The sequence below is a fragment of the Electrona antarctica genome (assembly GCF_951216825.1).
Source record: "Electrona antarctica genome assembly, chromosome: 7".
NCBI classification, from domain to species: Eukaryota; Metazoa; Chordata; class Actinopteri; order Myctophiformes; family Myctophidae; genus Electrona; species Electrona antarctica.
Genome location: NC_136812.1, coordinates 5,672,834 through 5,694,073, shown reverse-complemented (window position 1 = coordinate 5,694,073; position 21,240 = coordinate 5,672,834). Strand labels below are relative to the sequence as shown.

Below are 21,240 nucleotides of genomic sequence, written 5' to 3'. Positions count from 1 at the left end.
AAATGGTAGTTTGTGGCTTGTGAAAATACCTCTTTTAACATGGAAGCCTATGGACCGAAAAAAAAATAACACCACTAGCTCTAAAAGGGGGCATAAAAAGGGGGCGGGGAAATGCTGTGAGATAGGCCTATTAATCCTGGCGGGCAGACGGTTAATGGACATTGCGGTAACCTTTTTGCATAGTGGGCTTATCCTCTATTTGTTCGGCCGCTTGGATTGGGATTCCAAGACTATACGATATGGCTGAGGCCAGGCAGTGATAAAGACTATACGATATGGCTGAGGCCAGGCAGTGATAAAGACTATACGATATGGCTGAGGCCAGGCAGTGATAAAGACTATACGATATGGCTGAGGCCAGGCAGTGATAAAGACTATACGATATGGCTGAGGCCAGGTAGTGATAAAGACTATACGATATGGCTGAGGCCAGGCAGTGATAAAGACTATACGATATGGTTGAAGCCAGGCAGTGATAAAGACTATACGATATGGCTGAGGCCAGGCAGTGATAAAGACTATACGATATGGCTGAGGCCAGGCAGTGATAAAGACTATACGATATGGCTGAGGCCAGGCAGTGATAAAGACTATACGATATGGCTGAGGCCAGGCAGTGATAAAGACTATACGATATGGCTGAGGCCAGGCAGTGATAAAGACTATACGATATGGCTGAGGCCAGGCAGTGATAAAGCAGCTACAGTAAGTGTTTACTCCTGCGCTGTATGTATGTGTGTTGAGATACAGTGACTTAGCCCATTTTGGACTGAGGTCGATTAAAAAAAAGGCTTCTAAATCCTAACATTTTTCTGAAAAAAACATGTTTCTATGTCAAGTGGTGCTCAACCTTTTTCATGTCAAGGACCCCCAGAATTATCTCTATTGGGCCACGGACCCCCCATCTCAAAATATGTTGTTCCAGGGACCCCCCAGAAGCCAATATTTTAGTTAAAAATGTTCACTCTGAAATATATATTGAAAGATTTGCGCCCCCTTTTTCACGACTTTTCAAAAATAGCAGACCTACAAGCTCGAAGCGCGCCACTCGGTGGCGCGCTATGAGCTTGTAGATCTGCTATTTTCCAATAGCTAAAGTATAACAGAATGCTTATAGTTAAAACACCAACAGGGGTTCCCGCCCAGAATGGGTTAGAGCAGAGGACAGTCCCTCAGGTCTTGCGTGCTTTGTTTATTTGTTGAGAAATAATTGGGTTTACCTCAAGGGACACAGAGGGAGGAATACAGGCCTTGTATACCTCTCTCCCTTTACCGCCTGCTATTGTGACTTTGTGTTTGTGTCTGTACTATGAGTAAGTGTGGGGTCTCTAAAAAGTTTGACTTCCTTAAGTCACAACAGCATATCACCCATGTCAGTTTATAGTGCTCTATTTTTTACTGTGGGCCGAGAACCATTTCTCTGGGATGGATATAACATAATTTGGTGGATGGGGGAGTCCGCAACACATGTCGGCAAGTCCGACTTTTGAACTTAACTTGCTCATTGTTTGATATCGTCAGACCAAATAATGGTGAGTATGGAAACCTTGTTTGATGATCATTGTCACAAGATCATTTATATCTAATTTGATGGAAAGGTCACGTTTGTTGCCCGTGGACGAGACATTGCTTTAGGGTTTAGGCACTGCATTGTTTAGATGCCCCTCAATATACATGCTAAATCATTTGGGGCAGATTGGATCAGTTCATGATTTGTGTAATGTTTTCAGCAAAACCGCCCACAAACTTTGGAAGTCAATCATAGCCAACTCGAATGGAATAGGAAGGATCTGACCGATACTCCTTGATCACATGACTCCAGAGATGTGTACCTATGTGTGTGGACTTGAAGAAATTCTATAGTCGGGCACAGATGTGAGAGTCCGATATGGACCCTACATAATCCAAGGAATCCAGGGGTTTGTTTATGTTATTGTATGACCTATGCCCTACGGTACCAGAGTTAAAGGCCAACACATGAAACCCATTTGAAAAAACAGTTGCAGTTGGAGGTTCTTCCTTTGCCTACGAAACGTATGCTCAAAGGTTTTCACCGATCAGTTCTGTAGAATACGTCTCATAAATTTGTATTCAAGGATAATTGGTGTTATAATCAATTAAGTGAGCCATGATATGTCTCCCTCTTTAAAACTGGCACAGCTAAAAGAGTTGAAGATATATTTCACATCCAGCCAAAATACAATTTACAATTTAGGCATTTAGCAGACTTACATTAAAACAAGAACAAAAAAGCATGGCAATAAATCACATACATAAAAAGTGCTAAATACTAAATAAAATGTATGAAATAAAGCAACAAAGACCAAAACTAAGGTTATTTTTATTTCAGTTGGCTAAAAAATATTTTTCTCACGTATAATTAGGCCTATAGTTTTTGTTATTTTGTTTTAATTAACTATAAATAACCTCCCTGAATATCAAAGTCAAAGTTGTACGATGTGTCACACACGTTACCGCAGTGAATTTTGTTCTCCGCATTCGACCCATCTCTTGGAGCGGTGAGCCGCAGCCAAGACGCTGCCTCTGAATCTAACCCATGCTGAGTGCCAAGCTGCAAGCAGGGAGGCATTGGGTCTCATTTTTAGTCTTTGGTATGACCCGACCGGGGATCGAACCCCGACCTCCCAGTTTCAGGGCCGACACTCTAACCACAAGACCACTGTCTGGTCAATATGCAGTTGGTCAATGCCCATATTCTGCAATTGCAGATACATTTGGCCATGCCCACTGAATAGAAAATGCATGAGAATGACAGCAACATTTTCAGAATTAATCTTCATCAGTCATTGTCTGGGACAATTGGTTTCAGCAGTATAAGCAAGTAAGTAGCCTTGCCGAGCCATGAGGCCCATAGGGCAGGAGCCTATCTCCTGTTTCTGTAGCCATGAGGCCCAAAGGCAGGAGCCTATCTCCTGTTTCTGTAGCGTGAGGCAGCTTGATGTACAAGTACACCCCCTGGACATGACGCTAGTATGTCGCAGGGACTTACCCCCAATCCAACCCTTGATACTGAGTGTCAAGCAGGGAGGCACTGGGTCCAATTTTTACAGTCTTTGGTATGACCCGGCCGGGGATTGAACCCTGACTTCCCAGTCTCAGGGTGGACACTCTAACCACAAGGCCACTGAGCTGGTCGGTTTCAGCAGTATGCCCGTGGATAATGCCCATGTACACTATCAGATCGATCGGTCAACCCAACAATCTGATTTGGACCACAGAAGGTTAAGTTATGTGCTGTAAATGTTGTACAGTAGGTACTGTAAATATATTCTGACGAGCTTTTTGTTTTGTTTGTGCCCCAACAGGAGGGATTGTAAATGTGATGCCTCTGCTTTTCTCCCAGATCTCCCACAACAAGACCCAGGTAGGATATGGATGTGTCTGTGTGATCTCCATAACGTTGTAGTGGCTGCCGTGCTGATTAGTCCGTTCAGTGGAACACTAGCCTCGGAAACCCAGACGTTTTTATTTCCAGGGAGAAAAAAAAAAGTCTGGGGCCGAGTCCACTTCAATTCGGCATAGAGTAGCACAAACATCTCTCACTCTCTGCTGATTTCTGATCGTCTGCACCTATGTTAAAATGACGCACACATGCACACACTTACACACACTCTCTCTCTCTGTCGCTCTAATTAATTAGTCTCATGTCGCGCAGCTGCGTCTAGATTATCCTGGCGGATCCTGCCGGAAAGCATAGGTGGACCCCAGGCTAGTGTAACACGGACTGAACCTAAGGGCTTCATTCGATCGTTTTCCAGACAGTCAGACAGACTCACTCTATGGTGTGTATGTTTACAGTGTGGTCCCTAATGTCACCCAAATGTTTGTGTCTCTCCGTCCGTCCGTCCGTCCGTCCTAGATCAAGAAAATACAGCGTTATAGTTTGAGTAGCGTACTTAGTTTAGTACTTTTCAGTTCAGTTCTTTTTGGTTCTTAGTCCATGAGCCAGAGCTCCAAAATTGGAACGTTAATTATGAATTGAGTGGGCAAAACTATACCTACGTATATTAGATTGTTTATAGGATCAAGTCAATTATTATATGATAACCCTTCCACAGTATACTAGCCTTTTCATATTTTCTATTTGTTGCATATTTTCCTACATAATGCCTCATTTGCATATTGAACATTAAAACATGTGTAATACAATAAACCATTGTCTTCGTGTAAGTAATCAACTAGGGAAGTTTCATGGTGATAACAATCTAATATAGGTATAGTTTTAGCCCACTCAATTCATAATTAACGTTCCAATTTTGGAGCTCTGGCTCATGGACTAAGAACCAAAAGAACTGAACCGGTTCCCATTGGGAACCAACCGGTGGAAAGGGGGGTCAAAGAGAAAGGTATGAGCATAATGTGTCCACAGCAAGCTGGATTTGTTACCGTTTGAATGGCTTTTCTAAGTGAAAGTGTGTAGGAGTAGATAGCCCCCCCGTCGTTGTGTCTCTTGCCAGGCGCTAACACGTTGCGCCTACGTAATGCGCCCTGTAGATAGTGAAATTGCCCGTGGAAAGTTCTGCAGCTAACCCATTTTGGGCGGGAACCCCTTTTGGTGTTTAAAGCATTATTGTCATACTTTAGCTATTGAAAAATAACAGATCTACAAGTTCATAGCGCGGCACCGAGTGCCGCGCTATGAACTTGTAGGTCTGCTATTTTTGAAAAATCGTGAACATCTTTGAATATAATATTCTTTCAAAGCAAACGTTTTTAACTCAAATCTTTGCTTCTGGGGGGTGTCACTGGAACAACATATTTTCAGATGGGGGTCCCGGCGGCCAAATACATATAATTCTGGGGGTCCTTGACATGAAAAAGTTTGAGAACCACTGACATAGAATTTAGAAGACATTTTGTAGAATCTAGTGTCAGTCAGGTCTAAATGTGCTAAAACGGGGTGGTTTTGATGCCATGGTGTCTGTTCTCTGCATCCAGATCCTGTGGTTCCGTAGAGCGGTTCTTGGCGGCTTGACAACATGCACAGTGCTCAACATCCTTTGGTGAGTTCCTGTTCCTAATTCCCTAACGGCTCCACTTTAATGATCATACTTTACCTTCAGAAAAATACTGAAATGAAAACAAATGATTGTACTTAGTCTCCTCCTCCTACTACTCTCAATGATTTCCATGTCAAGGACCCCTATTTGAAAATGTCTTTGTGCCAGGGACTCTCATACAAGATTTGTGTTGTTAACAAACATGCCTAGAATATTCGTCATCCTAATTAAATATAGGACAAATCAGATCTCCTCCATGCAAGTCAGTGTTACCAGACAGTGGCCTTGTGGTTAGAGTGTCTGCCCTGAAACTGGGAGGTCGGGGTTCGAGCCATATGTGACCAGATTTGACTGAGCCTGCATGCCATTGCGCAAATTCCAGCTTTTCACCAGAAATGAGTTAATAGCACAGGCAGACTCTTCACATACTAACTAGAGCATGTCTGAAATAAGTGTCAGAGCTGAAATCGACATGTAAATATGAAATAAATGCTTAAACATGTAGCTAGGTGTAATGTTAGAGACCACAGAAGACATGTAAATATGAAATAAATGCTTAAACATGTAGCTAGGTGTAATGTTAGAGACCACAGAAGACATGTAAATATGAAATAAATGCTTAAACATGTAGCTAGGTGTAATGTTAGAGACCACAGAAGACATGTAAATATGAAATGAATGCTTAAACATGTAGCTAGGTGTAATGTTAGAGACCACAGAAGACATGTAAATATGAAATGAATGCTTAAACATGTAGCTAGGTGTAGCTCCAAAACTGGTGGGTCAAACTGAACAACCAATATGTCAATATATATATATGATTTCCTGCTTTCATATGACATGAAAAAAGAAAAAAAAAAAAAAAAAAAATCCAATGTCAGTCCCTCAGTCAAATTTGGTCACATATTGTATAATCATCATCCTGACCTGTCCAAATGTTACCGGCAAGCCGAGGCTAAACATGTATTCACCTACTGTAGCTGCTAGCGAACAAAACGATGAGGCTTGTGATGAGAGGAGAGAGTACAGATGAACTGCATGTTGTCCAAATGTTGTGTTCTTTGGCTCTATTGTGATTGCTGTACAACTAGTACTGACTGGCTGAAGATGGAGGAGGATGATTACTCTGACAGGGTCCCTGCCGGCTCCCATTCATTCTCAATGGGCTGCCTCGTTTACAGACACTCACAGCTTCACCATCCTATTATACTTTTGTCACAGAGACACAACGTAATCACAGATGCGCACTCGCGCACGCTCGCTCGCACGCACGCAGCCACGCACGCACGCAGCCACGCACGCACGGACACACACACACACACACACACACACACACACACACACACACACACACACACACACACACACACACACACACACACACACACACACACACACTTTTTTACTTGCTATGAATCTGTTTGTAACCCCTTGGAAATAAAACCTCAACGTCTGTCTGTCTGTCTGTCTGTCTGTCTGTCTGTCTGTCTGTCTGTCCCATTTTGCTTGTGCACACCACTCTGGCATAGAATAGATAGATCGATATGCTGACAAAAGTGTGTTTCTTGTGTGTTTATTGCTGCGTACTAAAGAATAGTATACAGCAACTTGCTTAGTGTGTTGAGTGTAATCGATTAACCCCATAAAGATTTTCAATTTAGTCTTTACTTCATTAGACATGCAATTGTGTTTTTGAGCGCTGCAAGCGTCTTTTGTCTGTATCAGCACGAGGCCTCAACAGATGCAATACCGCTGGGCCTAAGTGTTGCTGTTGAGCTTCACACTGAGTACAGTGCAGTACAGTACAGTACAGTACAGTACAGTACAGTACAGTACAGTACAGTACAGTACAGTACAGTACAGTACAGTACAGTACAGTACAGTACAGTACAGTACAGTACAGTGCCAATTACCAGGCCTGTACTAGACAGACTAAAGTTCAGCCATTTGGATATCTAAGTTGTGCCAAATTGATTTTGTTTTGCCTCAAAACAAGATTCCCATTTATTACAGAAGGACAATTACACTCTGAAGCCTTTCCACATAATGTATAGTATATAATCCAGTAAGACGCCCTGAGGGCGAGAAGCGACCTCGCCCTAGGTCGCATGCACGCGTCCGCCTGGGTGACGGCAGACTGCTGGGCGAGCGCTGGCGCCTTGGCATGGGGGCAGTGGCGAATATATATCGACGGTGCAACCAGTGTGATGCACCGAGGCCCAGCGCCCCCAAGGGGCCCATGAAGGGGGAAGAAGAAGAGAAAAAAAGAATCAGGACGACGGTGAAAGCCTGGTTTCAGGGACTATCGGTCGCAGGAAGAGTAACACCAAGGATTTGACAGTGATGTCACTGACTGGTTTATTAACAGCTTCAAGTCCATACTACTTCCGTGTGACATCACTGTCCACTCCTTGTTATCTTTACCAACGTGTGTGTTACTTTGTAACCCGTAGCCACAATATTTTAGGGGGCCTAAACAAAATATTTGCACTGGGGCCCATTGCCAGGTCCTTTCGCCACTGCATGGGGGGGGTCAGATCAACATATGGAATGAATTCTGTACTGGCCGTATATGGAGCGTGTCTTGAGTGTACAGGGTTTGATGAGGTCAGATCAACATATGGAATTAATTCTGTACTGGCCATATATGGAGCGTGTCTTGAGTGTACAGGGTTTGATGAGGTCAGTTTGTTCGGCTAGTGTACTGGACAGTATTTATTTCTACCTGAGTTTGAATGTTGGTTGTTTTTATATTTCTGGCTTATGTAAATGACACACTATTTAAAACATGCTTATAAATTAGACTAATGTATGGATGAAAAATACAATGGCAGCTGATTATATATACTGTAGGTCCTACGTAATAGAATCAACATCGTAATTGTAGTTTTATTTGGTCACTATTGATTTATATTGACCTGAACAGCCTTGGGACTGGCTATGGGAAGCCGGCTTAATTCCCATGTGCCTTATTGTGATTACTTGCATTTCTTTTACAAAAATCCAATCCAGTCAAATACAGTGAAAAAAAAAAGACAAGCGTGACGTGACTTTTATTTGAGTCTCACAGGTCTCAATCAACCAAATAACGAATACACATAGTCTTTGATTGATTGATTGATTGAATTAATACTTTATGAGTCAGAAATGTAAACTGCACAAGGTACCGTCAGACATTTAGGCTATAAGGATAACACAAAGAATAGTCCTGGGGACTATTATTGAATTATGAATGAGGATCAGGATGGCCTGGATTGGAGGCTGATCCTGGAGGAGCTGCATGTGGAAGAAGCACAACATAAAACATTCACTCACACACTTCATGTCACTGTTTTCCAAAACAGTGGGTCGGGACTAGCCTGGTGGAACCACTCCCCCTGCTGGACAACATTTGCATTCTGCCAGAAGGGAGAGTCTGGGCTCTCTCGGGCAGAGACAATGTACTCTGTGCGGCCGCTAGATGATCAACGCGATGTAATCACAACCTAACAAGACTACAACTCGAAATTATTATGGAGATATCAGATTTTTGTCCCGCTGCTTCCGGGTTTGAGAAGCAGCGGGGCAAGATTGAGAAGAGAAGATTGGTTCACCGATCATAAGGCATCAATCCCTTAGCAATGATTAAAATAATAATAATAATAATAACAAAATAACAAATAAATTATGTAAAATAAACACTCACTCGTCAGTCGCTATAGGCAGATGGCGAGCCTCGTCATTTGCATTCATTTTCCAAGACAATGTACCACAAGCCCTCCTCTCGCTTGCACGCGCAATATCTGAGTTTTTCGTTCAACGGGTTGGGCCAGTAGCTGCACCTCTTATTCCCGTGGCATCTGACGGGAAGAAGGAGAGAGAATTAAGCTTCCAGAATCACAGTCGGCTTTTATTGTCACATCAGTCAGCTGTGGACAAAGTACTCGACCTGTAGTACTTTAGTCACAACCTTCACATATTTTAACCCATTTTGGGGCGGGAACCCCTTTTGGTGTTTTAAGCATCATGTTATGCTTTAGCTGTTGAAAAATAGCAGATCTACAAGCTCATAGTGCGCCACCGAGTGCGAACGTTCAGAGCGAACGTTTTTAACTCTCAAATCTTTGCTTCTGGGGGGTTCTTGGAACAACATATTTTCAGATGGGGGGTCGGCGGCCAATTACATATAATTTTGGGGGTCCTTGACATTGGTTTTTCGGAAAACTGTTTGTCAAAAGACATTTGTAGAATCGTTCCCGGATCAAAATGGGTTAACTCATTCAGTGCCACCTGGTGGTCACCAGTTTTGGCCCTCGTTGCCACCGAAGCCCATTATAAATAAAAGAAAGACATTTTAATTATATTGTGCATGTAATGTGCATGTCATCACCTGACATGCAGATTAGAGCAATTTTCAAAATATGGATAATAAAAATAAAAAATAAAAATAAAGAATATTCAAAAAAAGAAAGAAAAAAAAAGGCGCCATTGGCACTCTCCGCCACCAGGGGGAGGCGTCCAAAGGCGTCCTGTGGCACTGAGACAGTTTTAAGAGAGGGATACAGGAAGGTGAAAAATACACATACATATCCACATGCCATAACAGCATATTAAGCAGCAGATATATGAGGTTGTTACGCATAGGATGCAAAATAACTTTATGTGCGTGCATGTGTGCGTGTGTGTATGGGCGTGGGCTTGTGCGTGCGTGCGTGCGCACACACACACTTGAATTAGGCCTACTATACTTGTGAGGGCCAACTGTCCCCACAAATGTGGGAAACAAGCATTCTGAACTAGACTATTTTCCCTTGTCCTCACAAGAGAAATGGAAGAGCTTAGGTTCGCACCTGAAAATAGTCAATCTACAAGTTGTTTTCCCATGCTATTGGTTGGCTATTTTCAACTACTGTCATTTTGATGCTTTCCTCACATGTTGATGTAATAATAGCAGCCAGTGGTGGAAGAAGTACTCAAATGTTTTAAAGTACTGCAATGTTGAAACACAACATGTTCTGGTACTCACATTTACTCAAGTATACTCAAAATATACTTAATCTCGCAAAAAGTAAAACTACCGGTATACTCATTATGCAGAATGTCCCATTTCACAAGTTATGTGAGGTGAGGTTAGTTAGTTATGTCTAAAATGTAATAAAACATTTTATGACGTGGTGTCTTGTGAGCTTGTAGATCAGCTATTTTCAAACTCTACAAAGTAACTAGCAGTAGTATAGAGCGTCGCAGTCCCGCCCCCTTTCATGACGACGCCAGGCCCAGGAAATAATTCCCAATGCATTTTTCCCATAGACATTTCAAAACGTATTTATTTAAAGACCTTATAAGCGTCGTACGAAGCCAACTCGTGTTGTGACAAATCATGACAACAAACACAATATTTTGGATCAAACGGATAATTACAAAGAAGAAAAACAACAAAAAAAAGTGTTGTAACCTGCCGTTTTCTTCTTCTTTCTAATTATTTGTTCGGCCCGAAAGATTGTGTTTGTTGTCATGATTTGTCACGACAAGAGTTGGCTTTGTACGAGGCTTAAAAGGTCTTTAAATAAATACTTTCTGAAATGTCTATGAGGAAAATGAACGGGGAATCGTTTCCTGGGCCCTGGTAGGGGGCGGGACTGCGACGCTCTATAGAAAAGGGGAAATACTCCAGTAAAAAAAATTAAAATAAATAAAAGTACAGTACTTGAGTACATGTACTTATTTCCACCACTGAATTACCAACGCCGCAACGCATGTGCGTTAGGGCATTAAGCTAGTTTACTAGTCGACTAGTACATCCACTAGTCAACCTTGTTGGTACTAGTTGACTAGTTGATAAGAAAAAAAAAAGTTTATTTTTTTATTTTTTTTAGTCACCAATGTACACAGTTTTTAAATGTACAAATATTTATTTCCAAAGAAAAAATAAAACGTTTTTTTTTTTACACAATAGGTAGTTAAACAACTAGTCGACTAGTAAACTAGGCAACTAGTCAACTAGTAAAAATGACTAGAAGTGAATGCCCTAGTGTGTGTATGCGTGTTCTTACCCTTCCTTAAATACTTTTTCCAAACAGTTGGAACATTTATTGTGGTACCAAGTGGGCGGCCACGCCTTGTACGCCACGCCTCCATACCACACATTGGGCACGTTGAGTTTCTGTCCTTCCTCTGCAGAGAAGAGCTATAGTTAAACATCACATCACATAGAAGAGCTATAGTTAAACATCACATCACAGAGAAGAGCTACAGAGAAGAGCTACAGAGAAGAGCTATAGTTAAACATCTCATCACAGAGAAGAGCTACAGAGAAGAGCTACAGAGAAGAACTATACTTAAACATCACATCACAGAGAAGAGCTACAGAGAAGAACTATAGTTAGACATCACATCACAGAGAAGAGCTACAGAGAAGAGCTACAGAGAAGAGCTATAGTTAAACATCACATCACAGATAAGCTATAGTATAGCGAGCTATAGTTAAACATCACATCACAGAGAAGAGCGAGCTATAGTTAAACATCACATCACAGAGAAGAGCGAGCTATAGTTAAACATCACATCACAGAGAAGAGCTACAGAGAAGAGCTATAGTTAAACATCACATCACAGAGAAGAGCTACAGAGAAGAGCTATAGTTAAACATCACATCACAGAGAAGAGCTACAGAGAAGAGCTATAGTTAAACATCACATCAAAGAGAAGAGCTACAGAGAAGAGCTATAGTTAAACATCACATCAAAGAGAAGAGCTACAGAGAAGAGCTATAGTTAAACATCACATCACAGAGAAGAGCTACAGAGAAGAGCTATAGTTAAACATCACATCAAAGAGAAGAGCTACAGAGAAGAGCTATAGTTAAACATCACATCACAGAGAAGAGCTACAGAGAAGAGCTATAGTTAAACATCACATCACAGAGAAGAGCTACAGAGAAGAGCTATAGTTAAACATCACATCACAGAGAAGAGCTACAGAGAAGAGCTATAGTTAAACATCACATCACAGAGAAGAGCTATAGTTAAACATCACATCACAGAGAAGAGCTATAGTTAAACATCACATCACAGAGAAGAGCTACAGAGAAGAGCTATAGTTAAACATCACATCAAAGAGAAGAGCTACAGAGAAGAGCTATAGTTAAACATCACATCACAGAGAAGAGCTACAGAGAAGAGCTATAGTTAAACATCACATCACAGAGAAGAGCTACAGAGAAGAGCTATAGTTAAACATCACATCACAGAGAAGAGCTATAGTTAAACATCACATCACAGAGAAGAGCTATAGTTAAACATCACATCACAGAGAAGAGCTACAGAGAAGAGCTATAGTTAAACATCACATCAAAGAGAAGAGCTACAGAGAAGAGCTATAGTTAAACATCACATCACAGAGAAGAGCTACAGAGAAGAGCTATAGTTAAACATCACATCACAGAGAAGAGCTACAGAGAAGAGCTATAGTTAAACATCACATCACAGAGAAGAGCTATAGAGAAGAGCTATAGTTAAACATCACATCACAGAGAAGAGCTACAGAGAAGAGCTATAGTTAAACATCACATCACAGAGAAGAGCTATAGTTAAACATCACATCACAGAGAAGAGCTACAGAGAAGAGCTATAGTTAAACATCACATCACAGAGAAGAGCTATAGAGAAGAGCTATAGTTAAACATCACATCACAGAGAAGAGCTATAGAGAAGAGCTATAGTTAAACATCACATCACAGAGAAGAGCTACAGAGAAGAGCTATAGTTAAACATCACATCACAGAGAAGAGCTACAGAGAAGAGCTATAGTTAAACATCACATCACAGAGAATGTTGAGGTCCGAGATATAGGCTGGGGCAATTAAGATATAGGCTGAGGCAATTAAGATATAGGCTGGGGCAATTAAGATATAGGCTGGGGCAATTAAGATATAGGCTGGGGCAATTAAGATATAGGCTGGGGCAATTAAGATATAGGCTGAGGCAATTAAGATATAGGCTGGGGCAATTAAGATATAGGCTGAGGCAATTAAGATATAGGCTGGGGCAATTAAGATATAGGCTGGGGCAATTAAGATATAGGCTGGGGCAATTAAGATATAGGCTGGGGCAATTAAGCCCCAGCCCGGCCTTACATGTAATGAGTAAGATTTTGAATTGAACACTAAACTAAATTGGCAGCCAGTGCAGAGATGCTATAATCACATGTACACAAGTACTATTTTATAGTCACTGTACATCCCTGCTGACAATACAGAGTTCCAACTTACTGCAATTCAGCTCCAGCTTCTCCCCTGATCGTACCCATTCTGTAACACGCACGCACGCACACACACACACACACACACACACACACACACACACACACACATACGCACACGCACACACGCACAGACACACACACACACACACACGCACACACACGTCAATATTCATATTAATCACTGCATTAATTATTCAGTATTATTATTTTCTTTACCATATTTCATTTCACTGTAGGCCTCCCAGCTCACAGCCGCCAGCACTGAAACACAATGATGTCAGTGTCAAAACAAATTAAGAAATACACAAACATGAAATTGAGAACATTTTGTTCGGCTGTTTGTTTCATCTGTTCTTGAGAGATGAGGCATGAGGAGACATGGCATAATCTGTATAAAGGTTTTATTGCTGACGGTCAAACGGTTCATGAGCTACTGTATGCCTATTCAGGTTCTATAGTGCTTGGCAGGCCTTGATGCCGTTGTCAAGTGTAAAATTACTTAAATGATACTGGATCTCTTGTCCACTAGTCCCTTTCTAACATTATTAGTTCCCATTTATTTTTCCTCAGTGAAAAAAGGTAGTCGACAGACTTTTTTTTTGTAGTATTAGTCGACAAAATCAACGCTTGGCCACCAGTGTTGATTTCGTCGACTAAAACTAAGACGAAAAATGTTCGTCGACTACCTTTTTTCACTTACGAAATCTAAATGTAAACTAAGCTATGATGACTAAAACTAAGACTATACAGACAATTTCGTCAAATAGAAACTAGACTAAAATGTTAGGAAGGGACTAGTGGACAAGAGATCCAGTATTCAAGTCATTTTACACTTGGATGCATGCTGAAAATAGCAGATCGTCAAGCTCACAACGCGCTGCGACGCGTTGTGAGCTTGTAGATCTGCTATTTTCAGCAAGTGTAAAAACAGTCATTACGACGGCATCAAGGCCCGCCAAAATACATTTTAGCCGACTAAATCAACTGTAGATTTAGTCGGATGACACTTGGTCGACTAAAACTAGACTAACACTAAAACATTCCAGATGACTAAAACTAAATGAAGTTTCAGTGCAAAGACTACGACTAAACAAAAATCGAAATTTGCTACCAAAATCAACACTTAATCAAATATTCCTCCTTTGCTGTAAATGAGCTTTGAAGAGTACTCACCAATGAGGAGGCACAGGAGTCGTAGGTTGGTCATGTTGTCAGATCAAAGCTAAACAACTGATTTATGATATCTGCTTCAAACAGTCCTCTTTTTATACTCTTATGTCCTGCCTGTGTACCGTGCATGTACTGCTTATGTAATTGTATGTAAACTACATTTGACTACTGTTTGAGATCAAACTGTCAACGTCTAACACTATCAATCCATCTTATGCTCGGGCGCCCTCGTGCTATCGTGAGAAACCATTAGACTAGGGATGTGCCGATGAGACATTTTGTCCGATATCGATATCCGATATAATTAATTGCTGTTATGGCCGATAACCGATATTACCGACGTCGATATGATCTCAATTATAATCGTTTTGTCCAGCGTATCTGCACTGCAGGCTTAGGCAAGTCAGATTGAACTTTAATACCTTTTATATTTAATATTGTGAGCTTGTAGATCTGTTCAAGCTGTTACTTTGGGCTTGTTTATCTGTGAAGACAGACCGATTAATCGAACCGATGCCGATTCATCTAAAAACAACTGAAATTGGCCGATACCGATGTGTTTGCAGATTAATCTCATTAGACGCATGTCGGTCTGAGAGAGAGATGAAGGCAATTGCGGGAGGGCGATACTGTTTTCGTTTTGTTATTTTTACTTGGAAAGGCAAACATGGCAACCCATGATGGGGAATTTGTGATGTACTTTGCATCACAGCGAAATGTTGCGCAATAACAGTGTGTCTGACAAAAGTAATATTTGTACAGTAAATATGGCAGTTGTGGGGAAGCGATGTAGTGCATATGGATTCGGGTGGCGTGCATGGAGAGATGTGTGCTAATGGAGTGGTTTGGGAGGAGAAGGAGAACGGATAAACGGCCATGTGCTTGTGTACCCCCTTTCCATTAGGGTAGAATGATGAATAGAGTGTACCCCCTTTCCATTAGGGTAGAATGATGAATAGAGTGTACCCCCTTGTGTACCCCCTTTCCATTAGGGTAGAATGATGAATAGAGTGTACCCCCTTGTGTACCCCCTTTCCATTAGGGTAGAAGGATGAATAGAGTACCCCCTTGTGTACCCCCTTTCCATTAGGGTAGAATGATGAATAGAGTGTACCCCCTTGTGTACCCCCTTTCCATTAGGGTAGAAGGATGAATAGAGCTGGCAGAAGGCACTGGAAAGCTGCTATTGGGGTTTGCAGTCCAAGTATTTACAGTGAAAAGCTACTATTGGGGTGGCAGTCCAAGTATTTACAGTGAAAAGCTACTATTGGGGTGGCAGTCCAAGTATTTACAGTGAAAAGCTGCTATTGGGGTTTGCAGTCCAAGTATTTACAGTGAAAAGCTGCTATTGGGGTGGCAGTCCAAGTATTTACAGTGAAAAGCTACTATTGGGGTGGCAGTCCAAGTATTTACAGTGAAAAGCTGCTATTGGGGTGGCAGTCCAAGTATTTACAGTGAAAAGCTACTATTGGGGTGGCAGTCCAAGTATTTACAGTGAAAAGCTGCTATTGGGGTTTGCAGTCCAAGTATTTACAGTGAAAAGCTGCTATTGGGGTTTGCAGTCCAAGTATTTACAGTGAAAAGCTGCTATTGGGGTTTGCAGTCCAAGTATTTACAGTGAAAAGCTGCTATTGGGGTGGCAGTCCAAGTATTTACAGTGAAAAGCTACTATTGGGGTGGCAGTCCAAGTATTTACAGTGACAAGCTGCTATTGGGGTGGCAGTCCAAGTATTTACAGTGAAAAGCTGCTATTGGGGTGGCAGTCCAAGTATTTACAGTGAAAAGCTGCTATTGGGGTGGCAGTCCAAGTATTTACAGTGAAAAGCTGCTATTGGGGTGGCAGTCCAAGTATTTACAGTGAAAAGCTGCTATTGGGGTGGCAGTCCAAGTATTTACAGTGAAAAGCTGCTATTGGGGTGGCAGTCCAAGTATTTACAGTGAAAAGCTGCTATTGGGGTGGCAGTCCAAGTATTTACAGTGAAAAGCTGCTATTGGGGTGGCAGTCCAAGTATTTACAGTGAAAAGCTACTATTGGGGTTTGCAGTCCAAGTATTTACAGTGAAAAACTACTATTGGGGTGGCAGTCCAAGTATTTACAGTGAAAAGCTACTATTGGGGTGGCAGTCCAAGTATTTACAGTGAAAAGCTACTATTGGGGTTTGCAGTCCAAGTATTTACAGTGAAAAGCTACTATTGGGGTGGGAGTCCAAGTATTTACAGTGAAAAGCTACTATTGGGGTTTGCAGTCCAAGTATTTACAGTGAAAAGCTACTATTGGGGTGGCAGTCCAAGTATTTACAGTGAAAACCTACTATTGGGGTGGGAGTCCAAGTATTTACAGTGAAAAGCTACTATTGGGGTTTGCAGTCCAAGTATTTACAGTGAAAAGCTGCTATTGGGGTTTGCAGTCCAAGTATTTACAGTGAAAAGCTGCTATTGGGGTTTGCAGTCCAAGTATTTACAGTGAAAAGCTGCTATTGGGGTTTGCAGTCCAAGTATTTACAGTGAAAAGCTGCTATTGGGGTTTGCAGTCCAAGTATTTACAGTGAAAAGCTGCTATTGGGGTTTGCAGTCCAAGTATTTACAGTGAAAAGCTGCTATTGGGGTTTGCAGTCCAAGTATTTACAGTGAAAAGCTGCTATTGGGGTGGCAGTCCAAGTATTTACAGTGAAAAGCTGCTATTGGGGTTTGCAGTCCAAGTATTTACAGTGAAAAGCTGCTATTGGGGTGGCAGTCCAAGTATTTACAGTGAAAAGCTACTATTGGGGTGGCAGTCCAAGTATTTACAGTGAAAAGCTACTATTGGGGTTTGCAGTCCAAGTATTTACAGTGAAAAGCTACTATTGGGGTGGCAGTCCAAGTATTTACAGTGAAAAGCTACTATTGGGGTTTGCAGTCCAAGTATTTACAGTGAAAAGCTACTATTGGGGTGGCAGTCCAAGTATTTACAGTGAAAAGCTGCTATTGGGGTGGCAGTCCAAGTATTTACAGTGAAAAGCTGCTATTGGGGTGGCAGTCCAAGTATTTACAGTGAAAAGCTGCTATTGGGGTGGCAGTCCAAGTATTTACAGTGAAAAGCTGCTATTGGGGTGGCAGTCCAAGTATTTACAGTGAAAAGCTGCTATTGGGGTGGCAGTCCAAGTATTTACAGTGAAAAGCTGCTATTGGGGTGGCAGTCCAAGTATTTACAGTGAAAAGCTGCTATTTGGGTTTGCAGTCCAAGTATTTACAGTGAAAAGCTGCTATTGGGGTGGCAGTCCAAGTATTTACAGTGAAAAGCTGCTATTGGGGTGGCAGTCCAAGTATTTACAGTGAAAAGCTGCTATTGGGGTGGCAGTCCAAGTATTTACAGTGAAAAGCTGCTATTGGGGTGGCAGTCCAAGTATTTACAGTGAAAAGCTGCTATTGGGGTGGCAGTCCAAGTATTTACAGTGAAAAGCTGCTATTGGGGTGGCAGTCCAAGTATTTACAGTGAAAAGCTACTATTGGGGTTTGCAGTCCAAGTATTTACAGTGAAAAACTACTATTGGGGTGGCAGTCCAAGTATTTACAGTGAAAAGCTACTATTGGGGTGGCAGTCCAAGTATTTACAGTGAAAAGCTACTATTGGGGTTTGCAGTCCAAGTATTTACAGTGAAAAGCTACTATTGGGGTGGGAGTCCAAGTATTTACAGTGAAAAGCTACTATTGGGGTTTGCAGTCCAAGTATTTACAGTGAAAAGCTACTATTGGGGTGGCAGTCCAAGTATTTACAGTGAAAACCTACTATTGGGGTGGCAGTCCAAGTATTTACAGTGAAAAGCTACTATTGGGGTTTGCAGTCCAAGTATTTACAGTGAAAAGCTGCTATTGGGGTTTGCAGTCCAAGTATTTACAGTGAAAAGCTGCTATTGGGGTTTGCAGTCCAAGTATTTACAGTGAAAAGCTGCTATTGGGGTTTGCAGTCCAAGTATTTACAGTGAAAAGCTGCTATTGGGGTTTGCAGTCCAAGTATTTACAGTGAAAAGCTGCTATTGGGGTTTGCAGTCCAAGTATTTACAGTGAAAAGCTGCTATTGGGGTGGCAGTCCAAGTATTTACAGTGAAAAGCTACTATTGGGGTGGCAGTCCAAGTATTTACAGTGAAAAGCTGCTATTGGGGTGGCAGTCCAAGTATTTACAGTGAAAAGCTACTATTGGGGTGGCAGTCCAAGTATTTACAGTGAAAAGCTGCTATTGGGGTTTGCAGTCCAAGTATTTACAGTGAAAAGCTGCTATTGGGGTTTGCAGTCCAAGTATTTACAGTGAAAAGCTGCTATTGGGGTTTGCAGTCCAAGTATTTACAGTGAAAAGCTGCTATTGGGGTGGCAGTCCAAGTATTTACAGTGAAAAGCTACTATTGGGGTGGCAGTCCAAGTATTTACAGTGACAAGCTGCTATTGGGGTGGCAGTCCAAGTATTTACAGTGAAAAGCTGCTATTGGGGTGGCAGTCCAAGTATTTACAGTGAAAAGCTGCTATTGGGGTTTGCAGTCCAAGTATTTACAGTGAAAAGCTGCTATTGGGGTGGCAGTCCAAGTATTTACAGTGAAAAGCTGCTATTGGGGTGGCAGTCCAAGTATTTACAGTGAAAAGCTGCTATTGGGGTGGCAGTCCAAGTATTTACAGTGAAAAGCTGCTATTGGGGTGGCAGTCCAAGTATTTACAGTGAAAAGCTGCTATTGGGGTGGCAGTCCAAGTATTTACAGTGAAAAGCTACTATTGGGGTGGGAGTCCAAGTATTTACAGTGAAAAGCTACTATTGGGGTTTGCAGTCCAAGTATTTACAGTGAAAAGCTACTATTGGGGTGGCAGTCCAAGTATTTACAGTGAAAACCTACTATTGGGGTGGCAGTCCAAGTATTTACAGTGAAAAGCTACTATTGGGGTTTGCAGTCCAAGTATTTACAGTGAAAAGCTGCTATTGGGGTTTGCAGTCCAAGTATTTACAGTGAAAAGCTGCTATTGGGGTTTGCAGTCCAAGTATTTACAGTGAAAAGCTGCTATTGGGGTTTGCAGTCCAAGTATTTACAGTGAAAAGCTGCTATTGGGGTTTGCAGTCCAAGTATTTACAGTGAAAAGCTGCTATTGGGGTTTGCAGTCCAAGTATTTACAGTGAAAAGCTGCTATTGGGGTTTGCAGTCCAAGTATTTACAGTGAAAAGCTGCTATTGGGGTGGCAGTCCAAGTATTTACAGTGAAAAGCTGCTATTGGGGTTTGCAGTCCAAGTATTTACAGTGAAAAGCTGCTATTGGGGTGGCAGTCCAAGTATTTACAGTGAAAAGCTACTATTGGGGTGGCAGTCCAAGTATTTACAGTGAAAAGCTACTATTGGGGTTTGCAGTCCAAGTATTTACAGTGAAAAGCTACTATTGGGGTGGCAGTCCAAGTATTTACAGTGAAAAGCTACTATTGGGGTTTGCAGTCCAAGTATTTACAGTGAAAAGCTACTATTGGGGTGGCAGTCCAAGTATTTACAGTGAAAAGCTGCTATTGGGGTGGCAGTCCAAGTATTTACAGTGAAAAGCTGCTATTGGGGTGGCAGTCCAAGTATTTACAGTGAAAAGCTGCTATTGGGGTGGCAGTCCAAGTATTTACAGTGAAAAGCTGCTATTGGGGTGGCAGTCCAAGTATTTACAGTGAAAAGCTGCTATTGGGGTGGCAGTCCAAGTATTTACAGTGAAAAGCTGCTATTTGGGTTTGCAGTCCAAGTATTTACAGTGAAAAGCTGCTATTTGGGTTTGCAGTCCAAGTATTTACAGTGAAAAGCTGCTATTGGGGTGGCAGTCCAAGTATTTACAGTGAAAAGCTGCTATTGGGGTGGCAGTCCAAGTATTTACAGTGAAAAGCTGCTATTGGGGTGGCAGTCCAAGTATTTACAGTGAAAAGCTGCTATTGGGGTGGCAGTCCAAGTATTTACAGTGAAAAGCTACTATTGGGGTTTGCAGTCCAAGTATTTACAGTGAAAAACTACTATTGGGGTGGCAGTCCAAGTATTTACAGTGAAAAGCTACTATTGGGGTGGCAGTCCAAGTATTTACAGTGAAAAGCTGCTATTGGGGTGGCAGTCCAAGTATTTACAGTGAAAAGCTACTATTGGGGTGGCAGTCCAAGTATTTACAGTGAAAAGCTGCTATTGGGGTTTGCAGTCCAAGTATTTACAGTGAAAAGCTGCTATTGGGGTTTGCAGTCCAAGTATTTACAGTGAAAAGCTGCTATTGGGGTTTGCAGTCCAAGTATTTACAGTGAAAAGCTGCTATTGGGGTGGCAGTCCAAGTATTTACAGTGAAAAGCTACTATTGGGGTGGCAGTCCAAGTATTTACAGTGACAAGCTGCTATTGGGGTGGCAGTCCAAGTATTTACAGTGAAAAGCTGCTATTGGGGTGGCAGTCCAAGTATTTACAGTGAAAAGCTGCTATTGGGGTGGCAGTCCAAGTATTTACAGTGAAAAGCTGCTATTGGGGTGGCAGTCCAAGTATTTACAGTGAAAAGCTGCTATTGGGGTGGCAGTCCAAGTATTTACAGTGAAAAGCTGCTATTGGGGTGGCAGTCCAAGTATTTACAGTGAAAAGCTGCTATTGGGGTGGCAGTCCAAGTATTTACAGTGAAAAGCTGCTATTGGGGTGGCAGTCCAAGTATTTACAGTGAAAAGCTACTATTGGGGTTTGCAGTCCAAGTATTTACAGTGAAAAACTACTATTGGGGTGGCAGTCCAAGTATTTACAGTGAAAAGCTACTATTGGGGTGGCAGTCCAAGTATTTACAGTGAAAAGCTACTATTGGGGTTTGCA

The 21,240-nt window shown here is 41.8% G+C and overlaps 1 protein-coding gene across 1 annotated transcript in view; it reads left to right on the top strand.

Moving 5' to 3' along the window:
- LOC306927176 (uncharacterized protein) overlaps positions 1–21,240 on the top strand; it is a 198,620-nt gene that overhangs the window by 96,371 nt on the left and 81,009 nt on the right. Inside the window, exons 10-11 of the mRNA XM_079506862.1 lie at positions 3,327–3,385; positions 4,960–5,024. Of these exons, the coding sequence (XP_079362988.1) occupies positions 3,327–3,385; positions 4,960–5,024 (124 nt within the window). The remainder of the gene's footprint in view (positions 1–3,326; positions 3,386–4,959; positions 5,025–21,240) is intronic.